The 27,126-nt window shown below is 39.6% G+C and overlaps 1 protein-coding gene across 1 annotated transcript in view; it reads right to left on the reverse strand.

The window, feature by feature from the left end:
• Positions 1-27,126, reverse strand: part of ARVCF (ARVCF delta catenin family member) — a 245,667-nt gene that overhangs the window by 148,838 nt on the left and 69,703 nt on the right. The window contains 2 exon segments of the mRNA XM_030958635.1: positions 2,228-2,473; positions 6,857-6,958. Coding sequence (XP_030814495.1) covers positions 2,228-2,443 — 216 coding nt within the window. The 5' untranslated portion in view covers positions 2,444-2,473; positions 6,857-6,958.

The following is a 27,126-nucleotide window of genomic DNA, read 5'->3' on the forward strand; positions in this document are numbered from 1 at the left end:
GGGCTGTCTAGGACAAGGAGTTATTGTTATGGAACGCGTTTAAAGCTGCTATTAAAAAAAAAAATTAAAATGAAAATAAGAGTTCCAGGATTCATTAATTAGAATCAATATTTCCATAAGACCTTGATTTTGTCTTTTGAGAACTTCAGAACACTGTTACACTCCTGGCACATTGCCCACATATATAGTACTTTTCCATGCCTAAAATGAAAAGGGAAAAAAAGGCTTCATTTTCTGTTCTAAGGGAGTAAGTGTGGGATTGTATATTCAACAAGAAGTTGTGAGAGAGACTCTATGTACAAAGCCCGGACTATACACACTTCCCTAACAAATCCCTTTGGCAGATTCCACTTTGACAAACAAACAACATGGAAAACTGATGCCTGGCTGTGAAGATCATTAAAGATTATTTGTCACTCTCATAAAATGAAGCTAACCTTCATTTCTTTTGTCCAAATTCTACACAGAATAACTAGATTATGTATAATCACCACAAAAGTTCCAAATGGAAAAGCTGCTACTTGAGTTACTTTGCAATATTCTTTATAACAAGCAGTTGACTGGGGTGATCTGCAGCACTCAGCCAGTGCTCACTGGAACAGCCTCAGAGAGGTGGATTTCACTGCAGCGTGTGAGCAATCCCCACAGACAGCAGAGCACAGACAGCCTTTTGCTTTGTGTACTCTGCACAATGAAATGCAACACAGAACACCAGAGATGAAAATATTATATATTCTGCATAAGACTGAAGATACAGCTTTCATCCTTCAGTTAAACACTTTTTAATTCTAGTAAGTCAGGGAGGAATTTGGCCCTCGGTATATTTTATGAAAATTCACACAACTAACCTTACATTGATTCTTAATTGTGCATATTTAGCTATTTAACCATTTATTTCATATATAAGGTACTCTAAAAACCTCAGTGCTAATTATCATTTAATTAAAGCTCCCCTCACCCAGTGGCAGGGAGCTGAGCATATGCAGATTCAGCCTGGGGTCACTTAGAGGGGCTGTTTCTCCATAAGAGTCACGTAGACCCCAGTAACTTAAAACTCTTTTATTAAGTTTTCTTGGAAGTGGTTAGACCTTAAGCCATTACACTGCAGAAAACTCATGCTTCATCAGTTTTGTGGATAAGGAATTTCATTCTGAAGCTATTAATCAGGCACTTTGCACAAAGTCATTCAGAAAAAGTGAAGGTGAACTTGTCCTTTTCCTATAAAAAATACGCAAGCACATCTCCCCTCTCCCAGCCCAGCTGCTCATCAGAGGATAACCACCTACAGCTCCTACCAGACATGGTCAGATTTTTACCTTGACCAGTGCAGGCTGCTCCTTTCACATGAAATCCCAAATTCAGGCATCTTCATGTAAAAAACATGGCAGCTGTTACTAGAAAAGCAGTGCTGCCATAATATAAGGTCAAGTCTGCCTCAATACAGCTCAAGGCAAGTATAATTGTAAAACAGTCTGGTATAACTGGGAAACAACTTCTGGAATCCCTATAGCCCAGAGCTTCCTTCTGAATTGAACAATGTTTTCTTAGGAAACAGACCTTCACAAATGGTACTATTGCTTCTGCATGACTTACCTTGTGTGTCAGAGGGGTTTGAGAGCTGAAGTAATTTAGAGACGTAAGTAGTTTGTCATTGCACATTTAAACAGTTAAAGAACATGTATCAGGCAAAACAGTATTTGGAAATCTAAAGCTACCCACAAAGCCAGTTTGCATCATTAAAATAGTCTATCAATTCACTGCACATAAGAAACAAATTATGAAGTCCTCCCTACACAAACAATAAGGCTTTGCAGGAGGGAAATCCCCGCTTTTCATGCTGCTCCCTCTATTCAAAGTCCAGCTATTTCTAATGGAAATTTTGTTTGCTATGGAGATTATGATTCAGCCTTCTTTTACAATCACCAGCACATCACCAGACTTACAGCAAGTGCATAGATTAGAGGAGGGTGTGAAGATCCCTTCTTAGGGTTTTTACCCAAGTATGCACATACTTTTAAAAGTATCCCATGAGCTAAGAGCAAGAGCAGCTTCCAAGGCAAGGCTCCGAAAGGCTCCCAGCTGATGCAGCACCCATGCTGCACCCCAGCTCAGGGTATCAGACACAGCACGCACTAATGAAATGCTGACAACACACCATGCACTGACTGTCTGGGATGGACACTGTGCTAGGGTGGGCTCCAGTGACAGGGAAAGGAGCAGGCTTTACCTGCAGTACGAGCTGCTGCCAGGCGGTTGCCAGGGGCTGACCATTGCCAATGTTGCAGATGCTCATGCGGTCTGCGGGCTGATTGGCACGCTCGAGTTGCAGGGAGACATTGCGCCGCTCCTCCTCAAGTGCGCGGGTGAGCCGCTCGAAACGAGCTTCTTGCTCTTTAACAGATGCCAAAATGCTGGCAGCAGACCTGATATCATAGTCATCCATGACTGCTTTCAAATGCTTCCTGCCTGTTAACTGACCAGGGCAAATGGAAAGGGTTAGGTAAAGGGTGGGGAGGGCACGGGTCAGAGGTTAAAGATAAAAATGCATATCGTTAGTCACCTTGCTAAAATACTGATCATTCTAAGCAGCAAACTGCAGTGCTCTTTGAAAAGCATCCATCTTTCCATCCATTGATCTGATTTTAAATTAAAAGTAATTAATCTAAGACTGCCCTGTTCAAAAAAGAAAAAAAATATGCTCACCTTTGAGAGAATTTGTATTTAATTCCTTTGATCGTTTTGCTAAAACTGCTCTGACAAGGGTTTTCATCCCTCTTGCAGAGCTAATTTCACTGTGCAAATAATAATGTACTTAAAAGAAATACATAAAAAATTTATGGCTGTAGAGGGAAAGAGGAACATTCTCACCACAGACACCTGGAATTTTTGTCTTTAACAGCATAAGCGAGAAGTTTAACATTATTAAAAACAGAAACTTCATGGTAGAAGAAAACTGTTGTGTCTATTTTTTCCACACCCCCCCAAACTTAACAGACAGTAGCTGAAATTAGCTTTCATACTTAAAATATAGCAGCACACTGTAACATGGAAAACATTTTTAAATGCAGAGTGTGCAATTGCAGTTGAAATGCTTGATGATTTTAGTCAATGAAACAGTCCTTCATGCAGCCATTTGCTAATAATGCAAATGAAAAAGCAAACATCTTCCATGGAAAACACACAGGACTGCTTGTCTTTCAATGCAGAAAAAGGAACTCAGAAATCAGCTAGGTGGGTTAGAACTTCTGTCTTATGTCTTCCCTAGCAGAGTAATGAAACAACTCATTTAAAACCCTATCTTCACCTGTATGGTACATGCAGTAAAATTCCCCATTGATTCTGCAGATCTGTGACCTGAACACCACTTAAAACGTTTTACTAGGAGTATGAAATCAGCAATATAATATAAACATAAATTATGGCCTCAACAGAATCCTTCATCAAAGTTAAACAAGTAACCCCCTTACTACTAAACTACTTAAAGCACCTCTGAGACAAGCAGAGGCAGAACAGTCTCAGGCTCCTGTAATTCAAGAACTGTTCATGTTCTGTGCTGAGACTTAAGTCTTGAGAAACTGTCCCTTGATTTGCTGCCAAAGATTCTTTGTTTTCCATCTATCAACAAGGATTTCCATGAGCACAGATAGTTCCCTGCTTCCTGATGCTTCATAATTCATCATTCAGTGCCTTTAGATGGTGCACACTCTTGACTGATCCATTTTCCATGACTGTTACATTTATCAGGAGTCTCTCCTGTGCAGATTCTTTGGTAGCTCATAATAATGTGGTCATAATACTGTTACGCCCCAAAGAGGAGTATTAGTAGTGATTAAGCTGCATGTTTTTACACAGTTTGTTGGGGACTCCTAAGCCGGCTCAAGGTCTCCTTGCTTTTGTCAAATATGGCTGAAATCACCCAACAGACCAAAAAGACACTGGGGCAGGAGTGACAGACCCAAATCCAATGACATACACCCTGATTTCATGGGGAATCACCTGCCAGTAGCTCTATGCTCATTGTTAACTCTTAGAGAGTTGTGTTGAGAGGAATCAGAGTAATATAAAATCATGTTAGGAACAGTGTAAGGATAATAATGCATTAATCTCATAATGTTTACTTATAACCATGACTTGAGCCTTTTATGTTTGCAGACCAGTAGGCAGAAGTGAGTTTTGTCATTTTTGCATTGATTTAACTTCTATTGAAATTCTGAAAGAAAACCCAAAACCACCAAAGGGTTTTCCAGATGTCACAGACAAGTCAAACACAGACCAAACTGCCAACTTCTGCGACCTTCCAATAGATTATTAAAAGTCTATAAAACCTTCAGAGAGTACATTTGTTTCTGCAAAGGGGAAATCACAACCCTCTAAAAGGATAGTATGATTCATGGGAAGTCACAGGAAGACTCACCTGATCTATCTCAGCATGATTTAGCCCTGGCACAGCTAGACATGAACACAGCCAGACTTTCTGGACCTCAGCTGGCTTGTGTGCAGCCAAGTTCCACATTTGTGCTTTTGTGCTTCCCTGCTTTTGCACAGATGGAGACAGCTCTGTTTGTTGTCACTACTCCCAGGAGTTGCAGGCATGCTCACAGACTCTTTGGAGTGTGAAAGAGTGGGACTGCAAAGACCTGGGCACAAGTCAGATTTTGGAAGAAATATCCCTGTGGGTGGGGGTGGCATTTCTAGCCATACATTCCTAAAAACAAGCCCTGGGTTACTGATCATCACTGCCCTCATGCTAGAGCAGACCAACAGCCTGGCTGCCACAGACCAAATACACCTCACAGGGGATATTCCAGGCCCAAGAAGAGTCTGGATCAGTCAGGATTAACGAATGCAGACAGGCTCCTTCCAGTGCTGCAGAGCAGGAATTCAGCTCCTCACAGGGGCCCAGCTTTCAGGAACTGTCTGCAGCTAAAACTGTTTTTTCTCACATGCAATCATGACACAAAAGTCATCTTTTGGGGGTCCCAAGGCTGCGTATGTCTGTGGACCAATTTCAAAAAGTAAATCCAGTAGGGGAAAGAAGATACAAGATGTTATCGACAGTAACTAAATTTAAAACAGGTTTCTTGTAGAACATATAATGCAAGTTTCTGTTCTAAGGAAAAGCATTAGCAACAGTGCAAGAAAAAGCAAGAAGTCCTTCTTCAGAAGCAGTTACAGCTTTAATAATAAAAATAAAGTTGATGACTGAGCTGCTATATAACTTTCAAGTCACATTTTGATAATGTGACAAAGATCCTGTTCAGAAAATCCTTAATGAGATATAAGCCCTTGATGCCACACATGAGAAAACCTAGAAAATTTGGGTTCTATAAATGGTACAAATCTTTAAGAGAGATCTCCCTGCAGGAAGTATAGTGTTAACCTCATTATAACCATAAATACTATGCTTCTTTTCTCTTTGCAAAGAAAAACACAGGCAGAAAATAAACTGTATAAATCTTCAGATGCACAATTAGTGACCACAAAATTCCTAATTGCTATGCAGAAACAGCAGTAGGACCAATAACTGCCTTTTAAGTATTGTTGGACAAAGACAGACTTCTGCATTTCAAATGTTTTATTAGCAGATAAATACCTGCTTGCTGTTGATTACACCCCTAATTATTAACCCAGGGTTTCAACAATTTACATTATCAGCAGTCTAGACTGGAGGAGAAAAATAAAAGTACTGACTCATGAGTCAGTTACTCAGGTTGCCACTTGCAATTTGCTACCATTCGTAAATAAATTAAAGTGCATTGAAAAGGGTATCAATAAATGAAAATATTAGACCCAGAGCAGCCAGGTAAAAAATACTCCTTAGGCTGCACTTCTAAACACAGCAAACAGTTGCCTACAGAGTATCAAAGGCTACGCTGACAGCAGCAAATCTCTCTCCTGCCTACGTGACTCTAAATACATTAGTGCTGCACTGGAGTTAGAGCAAAGTAAGACGAGGTGTTTATTCTGACTGTTCCACTAATGCATCAGAGGAGCTGTTTATTCTGACTGTTCCACTAATGCATCAAAAGGCCCCTTCTGAGTCAATACAACCTCAGTGCTCACCCAGGATGAAAATCATCCCCAGTGCAAAGGGCCAAAACAGGGGTCCTGCTCATTGCTAATACCCCAGCTCACACCAGAGTCTGAGGCTCTTGGAAACACTGCCAAGACTCCAAGGGTCACTTGGTGCTCCACAAAAAACGTGAGGCAACTCTGCATGCTAATTTTGCTATTACAGGATGTAACTGACAGTCAAGAGTTTTTGAAGAGCCCTTCAGATTAAGAGGGGTCAAGTTCTGTGAGATCTGGGCACCTGAATCCTAACAGTCATGGGGAACCTCAAATCCCCTGCACTTCAAAGTGCTGTGTGTTCCTAAGGAGATGGGGTCTGTGAGTGAGCTGCCTTTGGAGAGCGCAGTGTCCTCTGCCAGTGGCACAACACGGCTCAGGCTGCTCTCAGCTGCAAGGGAAGAGGCTCACAGGGATCTCTCTCATCTGGATGCTGAACTCAGCTGCCCCACTACTGCTCTATCCAAGACCAGTCCAAGTCTGTCAGTCCTGCTGGCAAGAGATGTTTCCATGAGCATCAAGAAGCTCGTTCATTGAGCTGCTCAGCTGTAGGAGCAAACACAAAGGCCTGTGAGTGTGCATGGAAACAGCAGCTTTGTGTTTCTCCAGGGAAGAAAACCAGCAGAATAAAAGCAAAAATGGGGCTTAAACAATCCATGGAACTGAAGCATAACACATGCTAATGACATTCTCAGCCTCAAGTGCCACGAGAGATGAGTAGCATAACATGACTGTTGCCCCCCATGCGACACCAGAAAGCATGCAAAGAAAACTGAGCCATACACACCTAGAGAAGTACTGAAGTCTGAGGGTTAGAGCTGCTGGAACATCACCCACTAAGAACAGAACAGGCCAGACAAAGCAGGAGAGCAGCCTCAAGAAGAATCAGCTACAAGAGAGAGGAAAGAGAGACAGAGTTAGTCAATAAGGTATTATAGCCCCTTCTATATGTAGTCCGCTCCCAGGTTCTTCTCACTGTGTTGTAGAAATTATTTATTGCACTGTTTACCTCCTAACTTGTAGTAAAAGAAATAATATTCAGAGAAGCCAATCCTGAGACTCCTAAGAAAAAAAAAAAAACACCCTGATTAATCTAATTTGTTATCAGTGATCAATACTTGCATGTTCCTGTGAGATTTACAGTTAATGTCCTAAATCAGGGAAAACTCTAGACTGGAAAGAGGACGATGTAATATTGCAAAGCTGGATGTTGTAGCCAGGCAATTTAAAACACAGAGACCTAACAGGATGCTCTGAGAAAGGAGAGCTGATATTTGGGCACACAATTTTAGGCCCCCATCAGATATGCAAGCCCAAAATGGCTCAAGATCATTTCACAGATCCCTGTTAGAGAGGGGACATTCATTTCTGAAAGGTGCACACAGCACAACAGCTTGTTCTCCCTGTCTGTATGTGCACCTACCTGATTCTGTATGAATCGAAGCAAAAGAAGCTTTTGGGATATCAGGTCATTTGTGTAGCTCAGTAAATCCCTGATTTATTTAGTTTTAAAACATCTATCACTGAAACTTCTCTGGGTCAGCAGCTGCCAGTTTAGTCCCTGTTTTTGCTGGAGAATGAACAGAACCCATTTGGTGAAGAAATGGTTCTCTGAGGCAGCACTGCCAGTCTTAAGCTACTACCACATCAAAAATGCTGCAACCACATGGCACAAAATGCAGAGCCAGTACAAACTCACTCTGCTGGTTCAAATGTTTTAGAACATTTTCAGAGAGGAATGTTGCCCTGGCAGATTTTTTTTGCTTGACCAGGTATAGTCTGCCTTCCTGAAGCCAGCATAAACACAATTTCTTGTGTTTCAGCCAAATTACCAGAAATATGATCCTTTCTTCGCATGGATCCAACCTCAAAGGGCACAGAACCATAATGTCAAAAATTTTATTTTTTCTTAAACTAACAGAAGAAAATTCTATGCTCAAAACTTATATAGCTGTATTAAAACTGTGCATAGATTTGACCAAAGATGAAAGTCAGGAGGCAGAGTGAGTGAAAGACTAATTCTCAAGAAAATGACGAGAGAGAGTAAATTAAACATAATAGAGTTTCTAGAGATAAAAGAATAATACTTTGGACATTATATATATATAAAATACATGCAACACATTCCAAATAAACTGCTTCTCAGACTTCATGCTGAAATCTATCTTGAGCCTGAGTCCCCTCGCTGCTGTGGTTGACTGAGTTCTAATTTGACCCTTACGTGACAACCTCCACCAATGAATAGCAATGAGGAGTTCACAAAGAAAGCCATTTCAATAAAGTTCTCTGGTAGGCACAGACAGACACGCTGTGCTGGTGTCAAAAGAAACAACAAAAAAGCTGGTCAGGGTTTTTGTGTTCCTTTGGACAGAGGCAGTCTGTGAAACAAGGTTTAAACCAGGGAATGAACGAGGGCAGTGGAAATGGTAACAGGAGAACTCCTTGAGAAGGAACTCTGCATCTTAAGGACATTGCAATGAATGCTGCAGCTCTCCACTTCCATTGCTGCAGAAAAAAATCTCAATTTTATTTGAGCTTTTACATTACTAAGAAATTCCATCTGATCATCCAGCAGGAATATTTCTGTATAAATAAATAAATAAATCCTGCAAATAAATTTACAGATTATCATACTATGAACTGGGTTAAGCAACATCAACAAAAGCATCCAAACATATGCTTGTAAAGGCAATACAGTTTTAAGACTTAACTCACTACAGAATTGGCTCTGGTCAATAGCACCACACGATCTCCAATCTTACCAAAATGGATCCCAGTCCATTTAAAAAGGACTAATTTAATTAGCTTTTTAGTTAAAAGCACTGAAATCACATGGTAGTACCTCAGAAAGATACAGTTCTCAGCAGAAAAAAAAAAATCCCCAAAATTTTCTTATATCTAATTCAATCTTTATATATTAATCACTGCATGTTTAAATGATGACCAGTCTTCTTCTACAGCTTCCCTTTGATAAAGATTCCTCACTTCAGCACGTTGCTACCAGAGTTTTTCAGGTTTTCATTCCAAAATTTCATGCAGTGTTTTCAGGGCTTGCTGATACAGTGTGTCTACACAGATTTAATTACACTCTTTCCCCAGTAAGGTAAATTTCAACTGCTATATTCTTCCAAATGGAAAAGAAAAAAAATTATGGAAATACAGAACATCTTCTCACAACTGCATATATATAATAGCATAAATAATTCAGTTTAATGCTTTAAAATTGAAACTGAAATATTTTTACAAGGGCAATTTTTAAAGTAAATGCTTTAGCCTACGGCTACTTTTACCCAATGTAAAAAAAGTAAATTTCTTTCTACAATTCATCACTTATAGACCAGAGGAGCAAAGAACACCTTTCTGAAGCAGAGCTCTTGCTCTCTGGGACCTAAGGACTTGTCTACACTGAATAAGCTGAACTCCTCCATCCCAGCACTCATTATCCCACACTTCTTCAGAGATCAGTGTTTGTGTTAATTAAGCATAAAGCAGCACAGCAAAATGGCAGCATATTACTTCACACCTACTAAGTGTCCACACTAAGGTTTAATGGGGTATGTGATAGTCTATAAATTCACACTGTGCACTGTAAATTCTCTGTGTAAACAAACACTCCCCAAATATTTCTAAATGAGTGTCCAGGTGGAATGATTTTTCTAATAATCTTATAAATACTGAAAGACTTAACAAGGCAGAGATAATCTCTCGTGGAAAAATCAGAATATTTTGATTACTTCAGCAATTCTATTTGCTCAACACTACACCTCATAATAATCAGATCCATGTTTACGTATTGCCAAAAACTTTTTATATTTCCCTTTGTAGCTTTTGTTTTTCTATAGAAATAAAATGCAACTTGAAAGTCAAAGCTAGAATGAACAAGATCATACTTTGCAATCTCTTTTGGAATATGAATAGCAAATTTGCTGCATCTCAAGGCTCTGACACCTTTCCTTCTGCCTTGGAACTTGCCAGACACGACTGCTACCAGGCTGATTAGTTCATAGGCTGATCACTTTACCAGCCCAGAACACATGTCCTTGCATACTAAAGCTGCTGCGTGCCATCGATTTTTCAAAGGTCTCCCCCACTGAAATCAATAAGCAGCTCTGCTTAAAAATGGATTGCACTTTGTGGTCCCTTTCTGAGTTGTGGATATCCAGGCTTCCAAGTATTCTCACAGCTGCCTTTAGCAGCAGCTCCATGTCCCCCACTTCCTCTGAGCCCAGTCTGATCCTACCCCACATTAGCAGAACCTTCAGCCACTGATCACTCTGAGCAGAAACAACAATCTATTTCACAACTATTTCACTGGGATAATGTCTTCCCAGCAGCAAAGGAAAACCCCTCCAACAGCCTGTGTGACTGTTAAATAGAATCAGGCCCTCAATTAACTATGGAGGCTGTCACATTTTCAACAGAAATTACTTCCATACTCTAGAGCCTCCCTTGCAAGCAGAGCCACCCAAAATCAATACATCTTTTCTCAGATCAGGGCTATTTCAATGAGAAAGAGAAAAGGATAAAGATCAAAAGCAGCACAGTTCCTAACTCCAGTCGGTCCTTCTTTCCCATGTATTTTAAAGCTTGGCTTCATTAATACCCAATACAATCTGGTTGCAAATAAACAAAAACCACAAAGACACTGGTATAACCTCATGCAGTTGCTTCCACAGAACACTTACAAGATTTCACTTAACAATACACAAGAATCCTCATTTTTCTTGTCTCTCAGGTGTTTAGAGTTTTGGCAAAAGGGCTTCCATTTTAAGAGAAACTCTACTGCCAGGAATCTGAGTGAAACTGGCTCTGTGTGGGGAACTACAGCAGAGCACAGCCCTGTATTTAGGAGCATTAAATCAAAATACAGGAACAGGAGTCAGTGGGGCCAGCAGCAGCTCCCAAAGCCAGGCCAGTTTGTCACAGGTGAAACAGAGGAACTGAAGCATGACAGCGAGGCTGGAAAATCCTGAAGAAGCTCCGAAAAACTCTTTCATAAAAGATACTACTGCACTATCATCAAGTAGATAAATAACAAAAAGGCAAACAACAAAGCTGAGGTCAGCTCTGCAGTCAGGCAGCCCAACAACTCCACCCATTCCAAATGCCTCCAAAGGCATCAGGCAGTGTGTCTGGGCAGCATATCCAACCTAAGAGTTATTGGGTAGAAAACTGTCCTTTCATTACACATTTTGAGAGGAAAAAAATCCAACTGTGGCCCCACAGAACAGTGAGTGTTTAAGCTCAGCAACAGATGTGTCAAATGACTTCTCCCAACCATGAGGAGTTAATTGATGCTATAAATAGCACTCCGCAGACAAAAAAAAAATCCACTTAATTCTAGTATCCAAAGAATACAGTCTAGCTCTGCTTATCAGTAAAACTATTTTCCTTTAAAGAAGTGGACTTAGATGTCTTACATGTAGATTAACACAGAGAGATAATTTGATTTCAGGCTATTGAGAGATTTCCTTTCTTTTATGTTTCAGAAGAACAGGGCTGCATGCAGCTAAATGAGATCCATAGATTACAGTAGAAGAAAGGCCAATAAAACTGCACAGCCACATTCCTGGGTAATAACAAATGCTTTTTAATTCTAGGGCTCAGTCTCGGGGTTTATGAGGGCATTTCCAATTACTACTTTTAAGATTAATGCAAATAAGTGCATCAAATAGAAACAGTTTCTTTAACTCATCTGAATAAAATATTTAGTATCTCCCAAAGCATTTTATACAATAAATAAACGGGCCCTGCTAGGAAAAAAATTCACAGGTCTGAAGTGTTCAGAGTGAGCCTCTTCCCTGTGGTTTTCACCTGCTTTCAGGAGGAAAACAGAACCAAAACCAAAATCCTTCAGCTGTTTTCCAGAACATGGGTCTTGTTTACCTCTCACAACCACATCTAGAGGATTGTGTGGCTGCTCTATTGCTCCGCCAGGGAACTGAAAACATCAGCATAAACAGGAAAGAACATAATGGCAATGTTCATGTATAATTCTTGAAGCCAGTAAATCAAAATAACTCCATTAGCCGCTTACCAACCAATCTTACTGCATCATTCTCCCATATTTCAACCTTTCTTGTTAAAAACAATCAGATTTCCACCTTATGTTGCTTTAAACCAGGAACAGTAACAATGAAGCGATTAAAGCAATACAAAGACAGAAGAAACAGAATAAGGCCCACTAGCTTTAATTCTCTCCAGTAACATCTGTGTCATTCTAAATCCAGGATTTTTTTTCACCAAGCTAGGTTTGGAAACCTGAGGGACTTAGTAAATCTACTCTGTTTAGACCAAAACTGTTGATCTGGTTTCTGCAATGGTATGTGCAGAGCACACCCTTCACTGTTTCAGCATCTGTAAATTTAAAATGAAATCCAAGTTCATTTTACCCTTGTAAATTTAGGATGCAATCCAAGTTTGTGCTGATTAACACTATAGCTTTTTAGTATTACAAGGCAAACATGCATTTGAGAACTAATAAATAATTTCTGAGCAAAATAAAAGTATTTAACTCATCTGCTGTCTTGAATAATCATTCAGTTCATGAATAAACATAAAGACAGGAAAAACAGATACATTTTAATGAAAGTCTTGGAGAAAGTCATCATTTCATATGATGGATTTTATCATGTAACCTCTCTCAACAGAACAGTCTTTGTTACATACTGCAAAAAGGTGCTGCCTGGTTGAGGGGCAGAAGCATTGCCACAACTGCCAGTTCAACTCCCCTGTTTCCAGGTGCAAGGTGTTGCTGAATTTTCAAGGCACAAACACTTATTCCTGAGAAGCATTTCCTATTCTATTAGCCAGGCATCTCGGCTTCTGTGGGGTTAAACTGACAGCCAAAGTAGCCCTCGGAGAATACTACTGAGGACATGGCTGGTTCACATCCCTGGGTGTACCAAGATGCCATAGTAACCCCATTGATTAGTCCACACTCCAGTGTTCTTTACTCATTCAGATCTTCCCTTGCACGCAACACAAACGCCGTGCTGGGCTCACACTGCCAGTGTTACAGGCATACTCTGAGCAAAACTGCAAGTATCAGTTTCCAAGGCTAAGATTTATATCTTTATTACAAGAGCTTTTCATTCACTGGTTTGTGGCTCTATCAAAATGGAAGCACTTGGGCTGCCAGCAGAGCACTGGGACGCTGTGTCCAGGCTGCTGTGCAGGTGCTGAGAGCCTGGCAGGGGTAACCACAGCCTTGGGCTGGCAACACCAACACCATCCCAGACCTCCAGGGATCCCCCTTCTCCACATCCCCCCTTCCCTGCAGGGGAAACCTGTTCTAAACCTGACCTGCTCATACAGCTCCATTTTACCTGGTCAGCTACCACATCTAAATCACATCTTCTGCTGAGGATGACCCTGACCTGAAAATCAGCAGGAATTGGGAAAAATATTGGATTTAGGGGGTCAGTACCAATTGTCTTCTGGAGAAGTCATTTTCTTCCTGATAGCTATAGTTAAGACTCTGATCTCACCCCTTCCAAGCCTATCCTGCATTTTTATCTTTGACTAAATCTCAATGCTTTTTGTAGTTTATATCCCCCACCAAGAATATTTCCTATTTCCAGGAACAAACTTATCACTAGTGCCTAATTACAGTTATTTGGAAGCAGAAATATTTCTTCCAAATCGCTGAAGATCTGCTTCAAGAAACAACTTTCTATTCAAACATCCTTTTTTAATAACCATCCTGCTGATAACTGCTGAGTGGGAAAAAACAATTTTGCTTTAACTTTCTAACCACTTCAAATGTTTCAAGCAAATTCCCTCTATTATATTAAAATTAAAATCCTGCACTGTATAAACAGGAATACATTTCAGCTATAATAAACACTTCTAACTAATTTCATTAAAACTATGAAAGTAACAGAGGTAAGCCCCAAACAATTCAGACAGTAAATACAATGTAAACTCTGCTGAGAATCCTTCCTACAAACAGCTTTGAAACTTTAAATGAGCTATTTATTTTCAATAAAACTTTTTGGTTTGACATATATGTTTAATCTAAAAACAATCAAATGAAAATGGAAAAAACTTTATAAAAGTCAGTAACATGATATGTGTTATTGAGAGGATTATTTTCGAGGAATGCTTGGCTAAAACTGTAATCCACCTACACTGAGAAAAATAAAGCAGTACACAGAAGGGAGCAGTATTTCAGGAAAACAAACAAGAGTACTTTAATATTTAATCCCATTATTCACTTTCAAGTCCCCAGATTTAAAACAGACACAGCAAAGTATGGAGGTGAATTCAGAGCAGCTGAAAATGCTTATGGTCATCCTCTAAGAGACCAGAGGACTGGCTTTGGATTCCAGATAAGATATAGCTGGCAGGGAGGGCATGGAGAGAGGAAAAGACACCCTGAGAGTCTCACCCTCACTGCCCACAGGAAGAAGTCCCACAGCTGAGAGGCATCCCCTCCTCTGTGAGAAAGAAGCTAAATGAGTATTTCCATGGTAATAGGAAAAGGGAGAGATGGATCAGAGAAGGCACAAAAGAAAAAACTGTCATCCCTGTTTTCCTCAGCTGCACTTGTGTTCTACCCCTGCCACTGCCTCTGCTCTGGACACAATGAATGATGGGTCCTGTCCTAGCTCCAGTTTTAAGGGATATCATAGGGGGATTCCCTTCTTTCTGCTCCTCAGCCATTCTACCACTATGCTAAAAAAATTTTAGCTGGCCTTCAATAGCATGCAAATGAATGAATTTCTGAGGTGTAAAGACAATTTAATAAAAGGATGGTGATTTAAGAACACACATAATGAAATAGTAACAAGACACTCAAGAGACTCGGCTGCAGAAACACAGTACCTTTTATAATCTTTCTTTCTGTAGTGGCTTTTAAGATGGAAATTCTCCCTTGGTTTGATAATAACTCTGTAAGAGAAACAAAGAAAATAACCAAGATTTTTATTCCATCTGGGGGAAATAGAAAGAGGGGATTATTTTTGAATAACTGATAACATTTACATAATACTGTGAAAGTCTTTTATTTGTATCTCTCCTTGGTTCCCCTTCCTGAGTCATGCTGGTTTACAAAAAAGCATTAGCTCCAGCATCTATTCCACCATCACCTGAAATCCCAAGAAAATCCCACAGAACTGGAGTATTGAAAGTAAACTCCATTAAAAGATCCTCCTGATTTCTGTCCCAGTGCCACTCATATGTGCATAAATCACACATTCCTAAATTTTAATCAAATATATATTTAATTCCCCATTAATTCCTAGATTTAGAAGCAAAAAATGTTTGCCTCATAAACACACACCAGAGCATTTTCAGTCATCCAGGTCTAAATGCCATCTAGTGGTTCTAAAAATGCCAACTGTGGTTCCACAGATACACCTCATCCTGTCTGACATTTTTTCTCCTAACAGCAGGGAACAGGAAAACAAGAGAAAATTCAGCAGAAAGAACTTGATGTTTTTCAAAATCTCTTAATCTCTTTTTTTTTTTTTTTTAAGCTTCATGCAGCATTCCCATCAAGCATTCTTATCCTAGCAATTTCCCAAAGTTAGCCAGCAGGATCCTTTGTCCTGGCTTCCCACTCTCCTACTCTCTTCCTGAGAGCAAGAACATTTCAAGCAGTTGATTCCTGCAGATCAGCCTTGCTGGGTTTCACTCAGGTGAAGTTTACCAAAAACCAGACATGCCACTGCCCTTCCACCAACACATGCCTCCATCCCCTTTTCACTGCTCCTCCTTTGTCTGGATGGCACAAGGCAGCCAAATAAACACCTGAGTGGTAAGTAGGGAAAAACACTTCAATCCTGCAGACTCACTGTAACCACAGAGGTGCTAAAAGAAAATTCAACATCTCCAATGCAAGAAGAGAGCTTCTTTGAAGCCTGATTTCTTTTAGCTTTTGTCGCATAAGAATATGACTTATCTCCTCTAAGTAAACTAATTTTATTTATTTTATTAAGTCAGAAATAAATAATGCTTTACATTTAGTGTCACGTCAAACAGACAAAAACTAATGGAAAAAATACTTCCCTTAATTTTTCTTTCCTCCTTTTTCACCTGTATTTTTGTTATTGATTCAGAGTCAAGAAGACAAGCTGCCTAAGGCTTGGAATATCCTGGGTAAGACCTAGTCATACTATAACATTCATGTACAGCTGTGGGATTGCTGAATCTTTTTTTATCTTATAACCCAGGAATAAAGTGCATTTGCCTACTTCACAATATCCCTATATATATATATAAAATATCAGCACTCTAATATATACCCACAGTATTACTGGTGGCCTTGCAGTGATTATCACACCTGTTTAGCCTGAAATTTAGTGTTGATTACCAAGAAAAACCTCCTTGTCTTTTTAGCACAAATCTAGGTGTTTCATTTTACTCTTTGAGCAGGGTATTTGTCAAGCAGTGGCAGTCCCTGATGTGCTGTGGGGGTTATGGCAGACACCTGGATCAGACAATGCTGTGCTCACAGGGGCTCAGCCCAGCTGCCAGCAGGAAGCCAAGGGCTGGTTTGTACTGGCTGCTGCCAGCTCAGAGCTTCAGCCCAAACCCTGGGGAGCCTGCAGCTTGCTGAGGCTCATGGCCATCCTGCAAAGTCCCCTTTTCAACCCTTGGTTGCTGCACATTTGATAACACGACCTGTGGTGCAGGGGAGAGGGGGAAAACCCACCAGCTTGGATGTTATTACATTTAATAAAACACCTGGGTTTCATTACAAAAATGCTGCTTCACTCCAGTGATATACTTTTATTGCTAATTTTAATCAAGTATCTTACAGCTCTCAAATGGGAAAGGTGGAGAAAAACCCGTAATGCCTTTTCAGATTGCTTGTTATCTCTCACTTGTAACTAATTACCCCAGTTGCACTGTTAAAGACTGAGTGGTTTTATGTTTACTAGCCAACAAATGACTAAGAAAAAGAAAAGAAATCAGACAATTACTCTCTAGCTATAGTAACTAATTAAGATAAATATTTTCAGAAGAAAGAACTTAACAGAATATCAAGGCACTGACACTGCAAAAATGTCTGGGAAAGTAAAGCATCTATCAGCAAAGCATTTCTTGCCAGTCAGCGAGTTCCACAATTGCATCCCCATCACACTTCATTCTTGTCCTACTCCAGTGAACATAATTAGTTATTAAAGCTTTTCTAACATGATGACAATGTGAGCAGCTTATTGGACTACAGGAAGACTTAGGGACAAATTTTGATTGTGCACCATTGCAAATGGTGCCAAGAGATGAGTACTTTTACACAAACAGCATGATGGGAAGTTCAGTAGCAACGTGTTCTACCATTCCTTTTTCTTAATGTCTTATTTTGTTTCATCAGCTATGCCTGGTCTGTGCTGGCAGTCCACTCCTCACACCTTCTTGGTCACTTACTCTAAAGGCTTCTGAGCACCCACCCAAGCACTTGAAAACATTTGCTTCCAGTCAGTGGGAGGAGCAGCCTTCAGCCAGGTACAGCCTGGGCAACTCCACTGGAATGCCTGGGCTTGGCTCCCACTGTGCCAGTCTGAGTGCCAGTGACACGGTGACAGTGTGACACAACCCAGGGCTGGAACACATTCTGGGGCACAGAGCAGATCCCTCACTTCTGCACAGAAACTGGTGACATTAACACTGCCTGGTGTGAGGCAAGCAAGCAGTGCAGTCCAAAATAAACCAGACAAAACCAAAGTGTGGATGGACAAGCAGACTGCTTTTCAATTCAGCTGCAATACTACTGTAAGCACACATTGCAAAATCTTGCCCAGGGCATGAATGGAAAGTCTTTATTTTTGGCTCTCTCTGGCATTTCTGGCATTAAAATAACTAATAAGGAATTTGGATGATGTAATTTATTTGGTAGCAGAAAAATTACCTGCAGACTCATGGCTCCACTGCACACTTACAACCTCAAAGCAGCCTCACGGAACGAATGTTTCTGTCACTTACAGCAGCAGACTGCAGTCAGCACAACTTCACTTGCCAACAGCTACCCCAATGGAAAAGAGACCGGTGGAAAAGAACTCACTTACTCCCAGATTAATTTGTCTGTCCATGTTTTGTTTTATTGATTGCAAGAAGCTGATACCCTCCAATTGTATGTTTTCCTTGGCAAGAGCTCTTGTGACAGATAAATCACCAGAAGTTTGGGCAGAGCTGAATAGAGCGCTCTGAAGCGTATTTTGTATCTGCTGTGATTTACTTAACTAAGAGACAAGGAGGTGAAAAGAAACTATTTTCTCCCTTTGCCTTACATCTTCATTTGCTAAACTGCTATTTTATTTCACAAAGAAATCTAGGGTATTCTGACTGACAGCACAGTTCTGCTTTTATGTAAGGTATCAGATGGCAAACATGAGGTAGCTACATTACACAACTCAGTGTGTGGGTATATGCTTTGTCACAGCTTGCATCAAAACATATGAAACAGTCATGGGAAGTGAGGTTTCTCCTCTTAAAGATGTGATACAAACATAATGAACAGCAGCCACCCTGCACACTCATTACAAAGCTTTCCATCAAAAGAGGTGGACTTCAAGCTGTTTGATATTTTAATATTTACACTCAATTATCTCTAGAAATTTATTTAAAACAGCATTATTTTTGTGTTACTTAGGAGCTCTGAGTTCCCTTAGAAACTCCTACTCATTCTTAATTATAGTGTAAATCAGCATGTTAACATCAAGCGAGCAACCACTAACTAAAGCAGCTGATACAAATGCAGACAAAGTTCAGACAGAAGTAGTGGCAAAATGCCCAGAAAGTTCCAAACCCCCTCTGAACAGCTCAGTCAACGTGGAGAGATACACAGACCTTTCAAAAGAGATGCGCTGGGTAATAGCAGTTACTGCCAATAAATTTTATATAAATATTACAGAAGTAGTAAAGAGCCCATGCATCAGTACACAGACATGTCACAGATAAGAACTGTGGCTTTTTAAAATGTCAGGACTGAAAATGTACAACAGCCTATAAAATGTCACTCAAGTCATTACATGCTACCAGTGAAGTAAATAATTTATTACAGAAACAATGGCTGAACTAACTCTGCCAAACCAGGTGCACCTATTTCCTCTACTGTGTTGCTGTGTTGATAAAGACATGACATATTAAAAGAAAATGTATGAAATACAGAACTACAAAAGCCAATGTACAGTGATTCACTTTGCTGCGCTATGATACAAGCAAAATTAAAGCTAATCCTTTCTTCTGAAGGAAATGTCACAGACTTCTGTGCACTTGGTAAATTAATATTTATAAGAAGCCCAGACAGTTTAGTGTTTTTAATACAGGACTAAGATTTCCTCCTGAACATCAAACAGAGAAGTTGCACTCAAACAGCAGTTTCTTGATTGCAACAAACCTCAATGACAGTATTTCCAAGTCATGTTTTCCATCATTCCGATTAGCAACTGTGTACAACTGGGACATCTGCAAAATCCACCAAGTAGCCATAAATTATACATTCCTAACTCTTTAAAGTTAACACATAATAATCTTCTTATCAAGAGCCTGCTGACAGCTGCTAGTACTATGTTCCCAATAATTCTCATTACAAACAGACATCCAGGAATGGAAAAACAAGGTACACACTGGTGCAGATACATATATAATAAGTGAGACTTTACCAACAGCATTGTTCAAGAACGTTCATACCAATAAAACTATAACTGAACACCTTTTATTTAAAAATGTAATTTAAAATTTTACAGCCTAAGATGCATAAGAATTCATCACACCCAATTAAATTAAAATGCAGCAGTTGATCACTTTTTTATGAAAATTTTTAAAGGAATTTTGTTATATTACATGGTAATATAATAATATGGAGTTTCATTTAATTTAGATGATGAATTATCTAATTTTGTTTTCTAGTATACTAAGGGTATCTAAATTGAACTTGATAGCATTCATGGGGTAACCAAAGTCACCTTTTATGTATTATGGAAAGAGGATAAATTTATTCATTTAAATGGGAGGCAAAGGTGATCTTCCAAAATTCTATAATGAAATTTAATCTTGGAAAAAGAAGGATAAAAAAATCAATCCTGGTTTTAGTAATAATATATTAATGTCAACAAAGTCCACAGCAACTGTGGGAAACTGGTTACAGATGTTTGTATTCTCCAGGGTAGAAATTCCTCTCTCAAGCAAGTCAGACCCAGTCCTGTAACCATAAGGTTAAGAGAGCAGATTTTCCAAAGCAAGCTGGAATTTTTAGAAGAATCTTTGTTCACATTTTTAATTCAAAAAGGAAAGCTGCAATTGCAATCGATATCCTACTGCAGCCATAGAGCACAGATGAGCTGTGCAGCACAGCAGAGCCATGTCCCAGTTCCATGGGGGTGACAATGACCAGTAGCACTGTGCAGGCAGCACCATCAGATGTTCTGGGCTGCTCTGACAGTGCCCTGGCGTGTTCATGATGCTGCACTCACTGCCCGTGGCCAACAGCTTCTGCCCTGGCAATTACATTGGCAAAGGCTCAACTTGAACAAAAGCAGCTCCCAGATAGTTTGTCAAGTTAGGATATTTCTTACCAAAAATATGTACTTGAAAAATGTCCAGTTCTTACTGTGCCCAAACGGAAGAAGAAAATCAGCCTGAGTGAAAGCTTAACTAACAATATTCTGTGAATAAAATTACAGGGTAGCCTAACTTAAGAACTGTTTTCCTGATAATTTGCATTCCTGCAGATAAATCTGAATACTCTTAATAGTGTAAAAGCTGACCACTAGAATGACCACATGCAGCCACTACTAGACCAGCACCCAATCCTGTAACTGACATAAGACCTTCTACCACAGAAAAATTACCATCACATGCTAATAAAGGTAAAAGAAAGGAACAAAAAAATACAGGTAAGACTCGAGAAATGACACTTGACAGGGAGAATGACAATTTGCTGGTCGTCAAGAGCAGTGAGTGACAAATCTCTGGAATCTCAGAAGTAATCATTAATGCCTAAGTGATGCCTTCCTCTTGTCCTTAAAAAAGACACAATTGAATGAGGCCTCAGTCACATCTCTTACAGCTCTTCTTCACATAAAGCAGGATTTTAATTTTTTTTTTAAACAAGAACTTAGAAAAATAGCTTGAAAAATGGGAAGTCCTGTAATAAACCTCCAGAATCCATAGCACTCTCTTGGGTGGTAGGAGCTGCACACAACTTCCAGAAAACAGGCAAGGTGGATGTGTGTGTATGCAGGTAAACTTAATGAACACTCCCAAAGTAACAAAATACATATAAAGAGTCAGGAAACCAAATGGTAAGTAGTCACATCATTTCAGATGGGCTGGCATTCTTTAAACTTTATGTTCCACAGAAGCACTGATTTAACTAATGAGGTTTTTGCAGTAGAAATTGCAAGGATGCAAAATCTCTACCTGCATGAGAGCAAAATAGCACAGCATGTCTGTCTTAGACAACAATTATGTATATTCTATTTAATTGCATAACAAAGTTTCCATTTGTCTTTGTTTACAAATAATTTAATAAGTTCTGTTTATTAATGTTGAACTGAAGGCAGAAGTTCACATAAGAGAACAAGTAAGGCCTCTACTCAGTCATGCCCGTGGAACAGTGTGACATTAGCACAGATTAGGATCACTAATACAAATTGCTTCAATAAAGCAAAGGGAAAATTAAAGGTGAATTACTGTAGTAATCTAAACAGAAAAACAATTGCCAAGGAAAGATATAAATAGCATCCAAAATTGCTGCTCTAAGAATGTAAAACAGATGGGTAGGGAGAATATCTAGGGATAGAAGAAATCAATCATTTGCAGTTGATATAGATGAGAGCTTAGTAACCTTTCCTGTCCAACTGGGAATTCACACAAAAAAGCAGAGATAGCTTAATGAAGAAGGAAATACGAAGAATATTTCTATTCCAAGTCCCAGAACTCTTACAAGCTCCATGCTTCATTCTAATGCATTCAGGCTACTGGGCAGTCATTGCACTCAGGCTATTTAAAGATGCACCAACATATTCAAACACAAAGCTACAGGTCTCTCAATTCCTAGGACAAACAAGAGCAGCTAAAACATGCACTGCTAAGTTTCCAGAAGTGTGTGTTCCCACACCTGCATAAAAGTTCTGTATGTATCTATAATCTTATATTAATTGAAGCATGGTAAACATATACATCTATTAACAGAGTTTGTTTCTTGGTGTTTTCAGTGCATATGTTTAACAATCGTAGAATTGTAACAGTTTGTTGGGTTTAATCTGGTGTTTAAACACTGAAAGAGTTCAGCCTCTTCTTTTAAGAGGATTAAAACATGAAAGCAGCAGGAATTTGGTTATCCAGGCACTTCTGAAGCAAAATTATTTGCTTTGCCACACTGCTTCCTTTTTTATGGTGACTGCTCTCATCTTTTTCACATATTAGTCTAGCTCTTCTGATACAGAAAATTTATTACAAATCTACTGTAAAGAAGTTGAATAAATTATTTAGACCTATATTTAAAAAAATTAAAATCCTTGTTTTGTATTTATCTTTAAGGCAAATTAAGGGGGATTACATGAAAACATATTCCTAAAATTCTAACATCTTGCTAATTTCAAGCAACTTTTTGTTTTTCTAAGAAATAATGGGAGGATGTGCTACAGAAAACCTAACCAAGAAAGAGTGCTGGGATTCTGAGACAGACAAGCCAGTACTTAAAATAGGAAGAAAAAAAAGGTGGGGGAGTAAACTCAGATCACTAGCAATTTGGCAAGTAAAATAAACTGCCTAATCTATTTCAGTGACAGCTTGACCTTAGAGTCCCAAATTCTGCATTTTTCTCCCAGTGGAGTCACAAACAAGAGAGCAAAGGTTTTTGAAAGGCCAAATTAAGCAGTGTAGTGCTGAGGAGAGCACATGCTGGAAAGCCTGGCAGTGAAACACACTGACATCAAATACATCTGTGGGCAGGAAGAACACAGAAACATTGGCTAGTAAAGACACTCAGGAGAGCCACATTTACACTGTGAACAGAACAGCAGTGCCATGTGTGATCTGGCACTGGCAGCATGTGCCAGGGTGTGACCCTGGAGAACTGTCCCAGCTCTATCCAGAGAACCTCAATCACTGTATTTGTCCCTCTCGCTGCATGGGCTTTAAGTGGCTGCTGTGGTACTTGCCAGGACAAAAATCTGAAGTAGCAAAGTAGCAAACTAATTCATATTAAATGATAATTCTGATATGTGATTTAGTGACTGCAGAGAACTGTCTCTGTGGCTAGACAGAGGAAAACAAGAAGGAAAAAAACACATGCCAGCAAACAAACAAGGAAAATAAGGTGAACAGAGAAGAAAGCACACACTGAGTCTGTCCCACGGAGCCACTGCTGGTCAGGAAAGGGAACAGGTAATTACTAGAAGAGAAATAAACAGGAAAACAATTCACATACATATGTTCCATGCTACAGTTCCTGCTCTTCATGTTGATAGAAGGATTATGCATTCCTGGTAAGAACGGTAAGTGTGGAACTGCATTGTTTTAAAAATTTATGTATTTATCAGTATAGATTTGACACACTTGTTGAATCTGTTTTTCAGTACCATATAACCTTTTCCCTTTTGCTTATAAAAACCACAGAAATGAGAACAACTGAGGTCAGAGAAGTACCAGTGGCATAGCTTTTGGAGGTGTGGACACACAGTGCCACACTGGGATCTCTCTGGGCTCAGGTGTAGTTGAGATCTCACACCTTGCAGAACCTTTCAGCTGAGCACACTGCTCACTGCAGCTCAAGCTCAGGGAGCAGCAGAACAGGGACTAACACAACATGAGAAACCACAAAGCAGTAAAAAGCTGACAGATCTAATTTTAGTTTTGCTAGCCTGGACAGCGTCCTCGCAACAAGCACCAAGCGCGATAAAACTGATGAACAGGACCGGCCGCCAAAAGCACAGAAGCGGCAGCTCCATCACACAAGTCTTACATGCATCTTAAATATTTATAATGTGCAAATTTAAGAGACAGAATCTGGCTGCACATCTGTTCTTTCAATCCAAAGGGCTGCCGTTGGATGAGAGTAGCCAAGCAACTGCAGGTCCTGCAGTCCCGACACTCACGGGGGCTGGGCCGGCTCCAGCACCTCAGGGCTAGAGCACACCACCAAGATTCAGCTGCCAAACTTCTTCCCTGTCATTTTATTATTCCTTTTGAATGATTCAGTGATGTCTCTCGTTTCTGTGGCACCAAAAATGCAGCTAAGGATTGATGATGCCAAAAACACCGGCCTCAAAAAACCCTCAGCTTGACTAGTTAATAGAGAGGGGAAATATATTTCATACAACTACCTTGGAAACGAGCAAGATATTTTGATTTTAAATCACAACAGTGTCACAGGCATTAGGCGCTTCTCAGATCTCAAAACATACAGAAATGAAACAGATCCTATGAATACAGTATCAGATATAATGATACCATATCAGACTTGCAAAACTGCACAAAAAATACATTTGTCTGAAACTTGCTAGAAAAATTGCAATGAACTAACAAGTAATGATATACTTTATATTAAAAAATGTAATCACCCTGAGTAATCTGAAGAAAAAAGCTTCTATATATTAAGCTCATATAATGCTAATAAATCTCCATGATAATATAAAATAAGCTGCTATTTCCTCTAGGCCTCATCCAAGTCCTACTGTTCCTCTCCCTTAGAAAGGGAGATGGACTTTTTCCATGTGTCCAGAGGCCTCCAGACACTAAAAGAGAGCATGAAGCAAATATACCATCCACTGAAACCCTGTTATTAACCTACTTTTATTAACAATACCAGAGGTTTAATAACATAAAGGGAATTCCACGGTTTTAAGTAATATTTTTTCATCCGCCAAAGTGCCCATAAATTTTTGTTAATTTTGATAAAGCCATTAGCATATATTTTCCAAGAGCTGGTATATGCATAACCTTATTATTAAAAACTCTAGCAGGCTCTCTGACTGTTAACCACACTCAGTCTTACATGAAGGCAACAGGAAATTAGATTGTGGAAGAACTACGTAATTTCACTCTAGATGTTAATTAAAAGAAATCACTAAAGCCAGAGAAGTTTAAATCAATGAGAGAATAAAAGTCCACATTTAGGTGAGATCTAAATCCAAGGCTAAGGCCACAATAAATCTTAACATTACTCGGCTGTGTTCACTGATGCTGAGACCTACAAATTGCAGCCTCTTTGCTGCTGAAAGTCACGATCCACCATTCTTTTAATTAAAAGTAGTTTAGGAATATGACTGAGCTTTCATTAGGTCTCTGAGATGCACAGTTTTGAAGGGCATATTTTAATTTTATGTGTGTCAATCATAAACCCATCCAATTGTCATGGAAACACACAATCATGAGGAGTCAAATGATTAACTTGGCAGCTGAAACAAAAGTTTTATTGCTGCAATTGACTAAAACTCTCTGGTTTGCATATATTAAGCTGAACGGAATTACAGTAATGGCTATGCTGCTGGACACAGTGCTCTGTCAAGACTTTAAACAGATTGAGTACTTATATTCTTTCTAGAAAACATGCATTATGCTGATTGTATTTAAGCTAGAGCTATCAGGAGAACACTTGGTCCTTAATATCTGTAATGACATAATCATGCAAAAGGAAATTATTTAGACTGACTGACTGTGAGCTCAGCTTCAGGAGCTGGCTGTTGAAACGAGTAGATATAATTAATTATACTAATCTACATGCATATGTAACCTGGATACAATAGAGACACCACAGAGAACTCTAGCATTTCTTTTCACATCTTCATTTCTCAGCTGCACCCAACTCCACACTTGTGAAACACTAAGAAGAGGAATGTGAAGAATGTGCAGCAACATTTAGACATGTCTAAAGGGTGGCATTTGCCTCTCCCCCAAGTGTTAAGGAAAGGAGAAAGAAAACTGGCCCCCAAAAGCCAATGGTGGTGGCCCTTTTCCCTGGGAAACAAAACTCACCAGCCCAGGTTCCTGATGGCAGACTGTGGAGCCACCGGGCACAGCTGAAAGAAAAGCCACAGCTGAACAGAAAAAAATGAAACCAATTTCAGGTGTATAGAAATACTTTTTTAGGTTTTAGAAAAAAACATCCCCAAGTGAGTATTTATTCATGTTCTATTTCCATTTCATAAAAGACTTAGGAATTACATCAAATTAGGTAATCTGGGTGCAGTGTTCATCTTGAATAGTATCTAGTACCTAGTTACCTAGTCATAGCCCTGAAATTTTATTCCCTTGCCATAGCTCAAAGTTCTTACATTTATTGTAACATTGCATAACCTTCACATTACTCCTTTTAAATGTTGAACTGCTCTTCTGATTCCAATCAGAAAGATCTGAAAAAAATCATATTATTAAAAAAATCCTCTTTATCCAGAAACACATGAACAAAGCTAAAAATGTCACTCTACACGCTGTGCTTTCAATTCAGATTATTATATCAATTTATTCAGAATCACTCACCATCAGTGCTCTTGGACTTAAACTTCTCCACCCCGTACTAACACACAAACTGCTCAGGACAACAGGTACTAGTGAAGATTCTTGTTACACAGAGAACTATTCCCCCTTACACATCAAATTCATAAATAAATGCATAGGCTGTGTCAGAATTTCCTTTGAAGAACAAAGCTATGACAGCTAACATGTTCTTTGAAATAATGAGAATGGAATGGATGCAGCACTGCACCCTGTACTCACGCTGTTGGCCTCTACTGGAGCTGGGAAATCTGGCCACGAGTGCTACTGCCCTGAAGCCATGGTTTTGGGGGGTGTGAAATTTCATGCCACAATATCTAAAAATATGTAGAAGCTGGATCAAGTTCAACATCAGCACAAGTCTACTGAATATAAGACTGGCCTTAAATATTTCAGCTATTCCAGCACTGCGGACTCCTACCCCTAACAGTGCCAAAGAAAAGCACAGAGATGAACTTACTGTAGTGCTTTGCAGGATAAAGTTACACCCAGAAGGGATGGGGGCTGCCATCCTGGGTAAGTAATCCAGATGCTCTGCTGCAGCAGGAACAGGGACAGCACAGCCTGAGTAGCACAGAATGCACAGGAAGAGGTCTCTGAACTCCTTGC

Source organism: Camarhynchus parvulus, chromosome 15 (assembly GCF_901933205.1).
Source record: "Camarhynchus parvulus chromosome 15, STF_HiC, whole genome shotgun sequence".
Classification (NCBI taxonomy): Eukaryota; Metazoa; Chordata; class Aves; order Passeriformes; family Thraupidae; genus Camarhynchus; species Camarhynchus parvulus.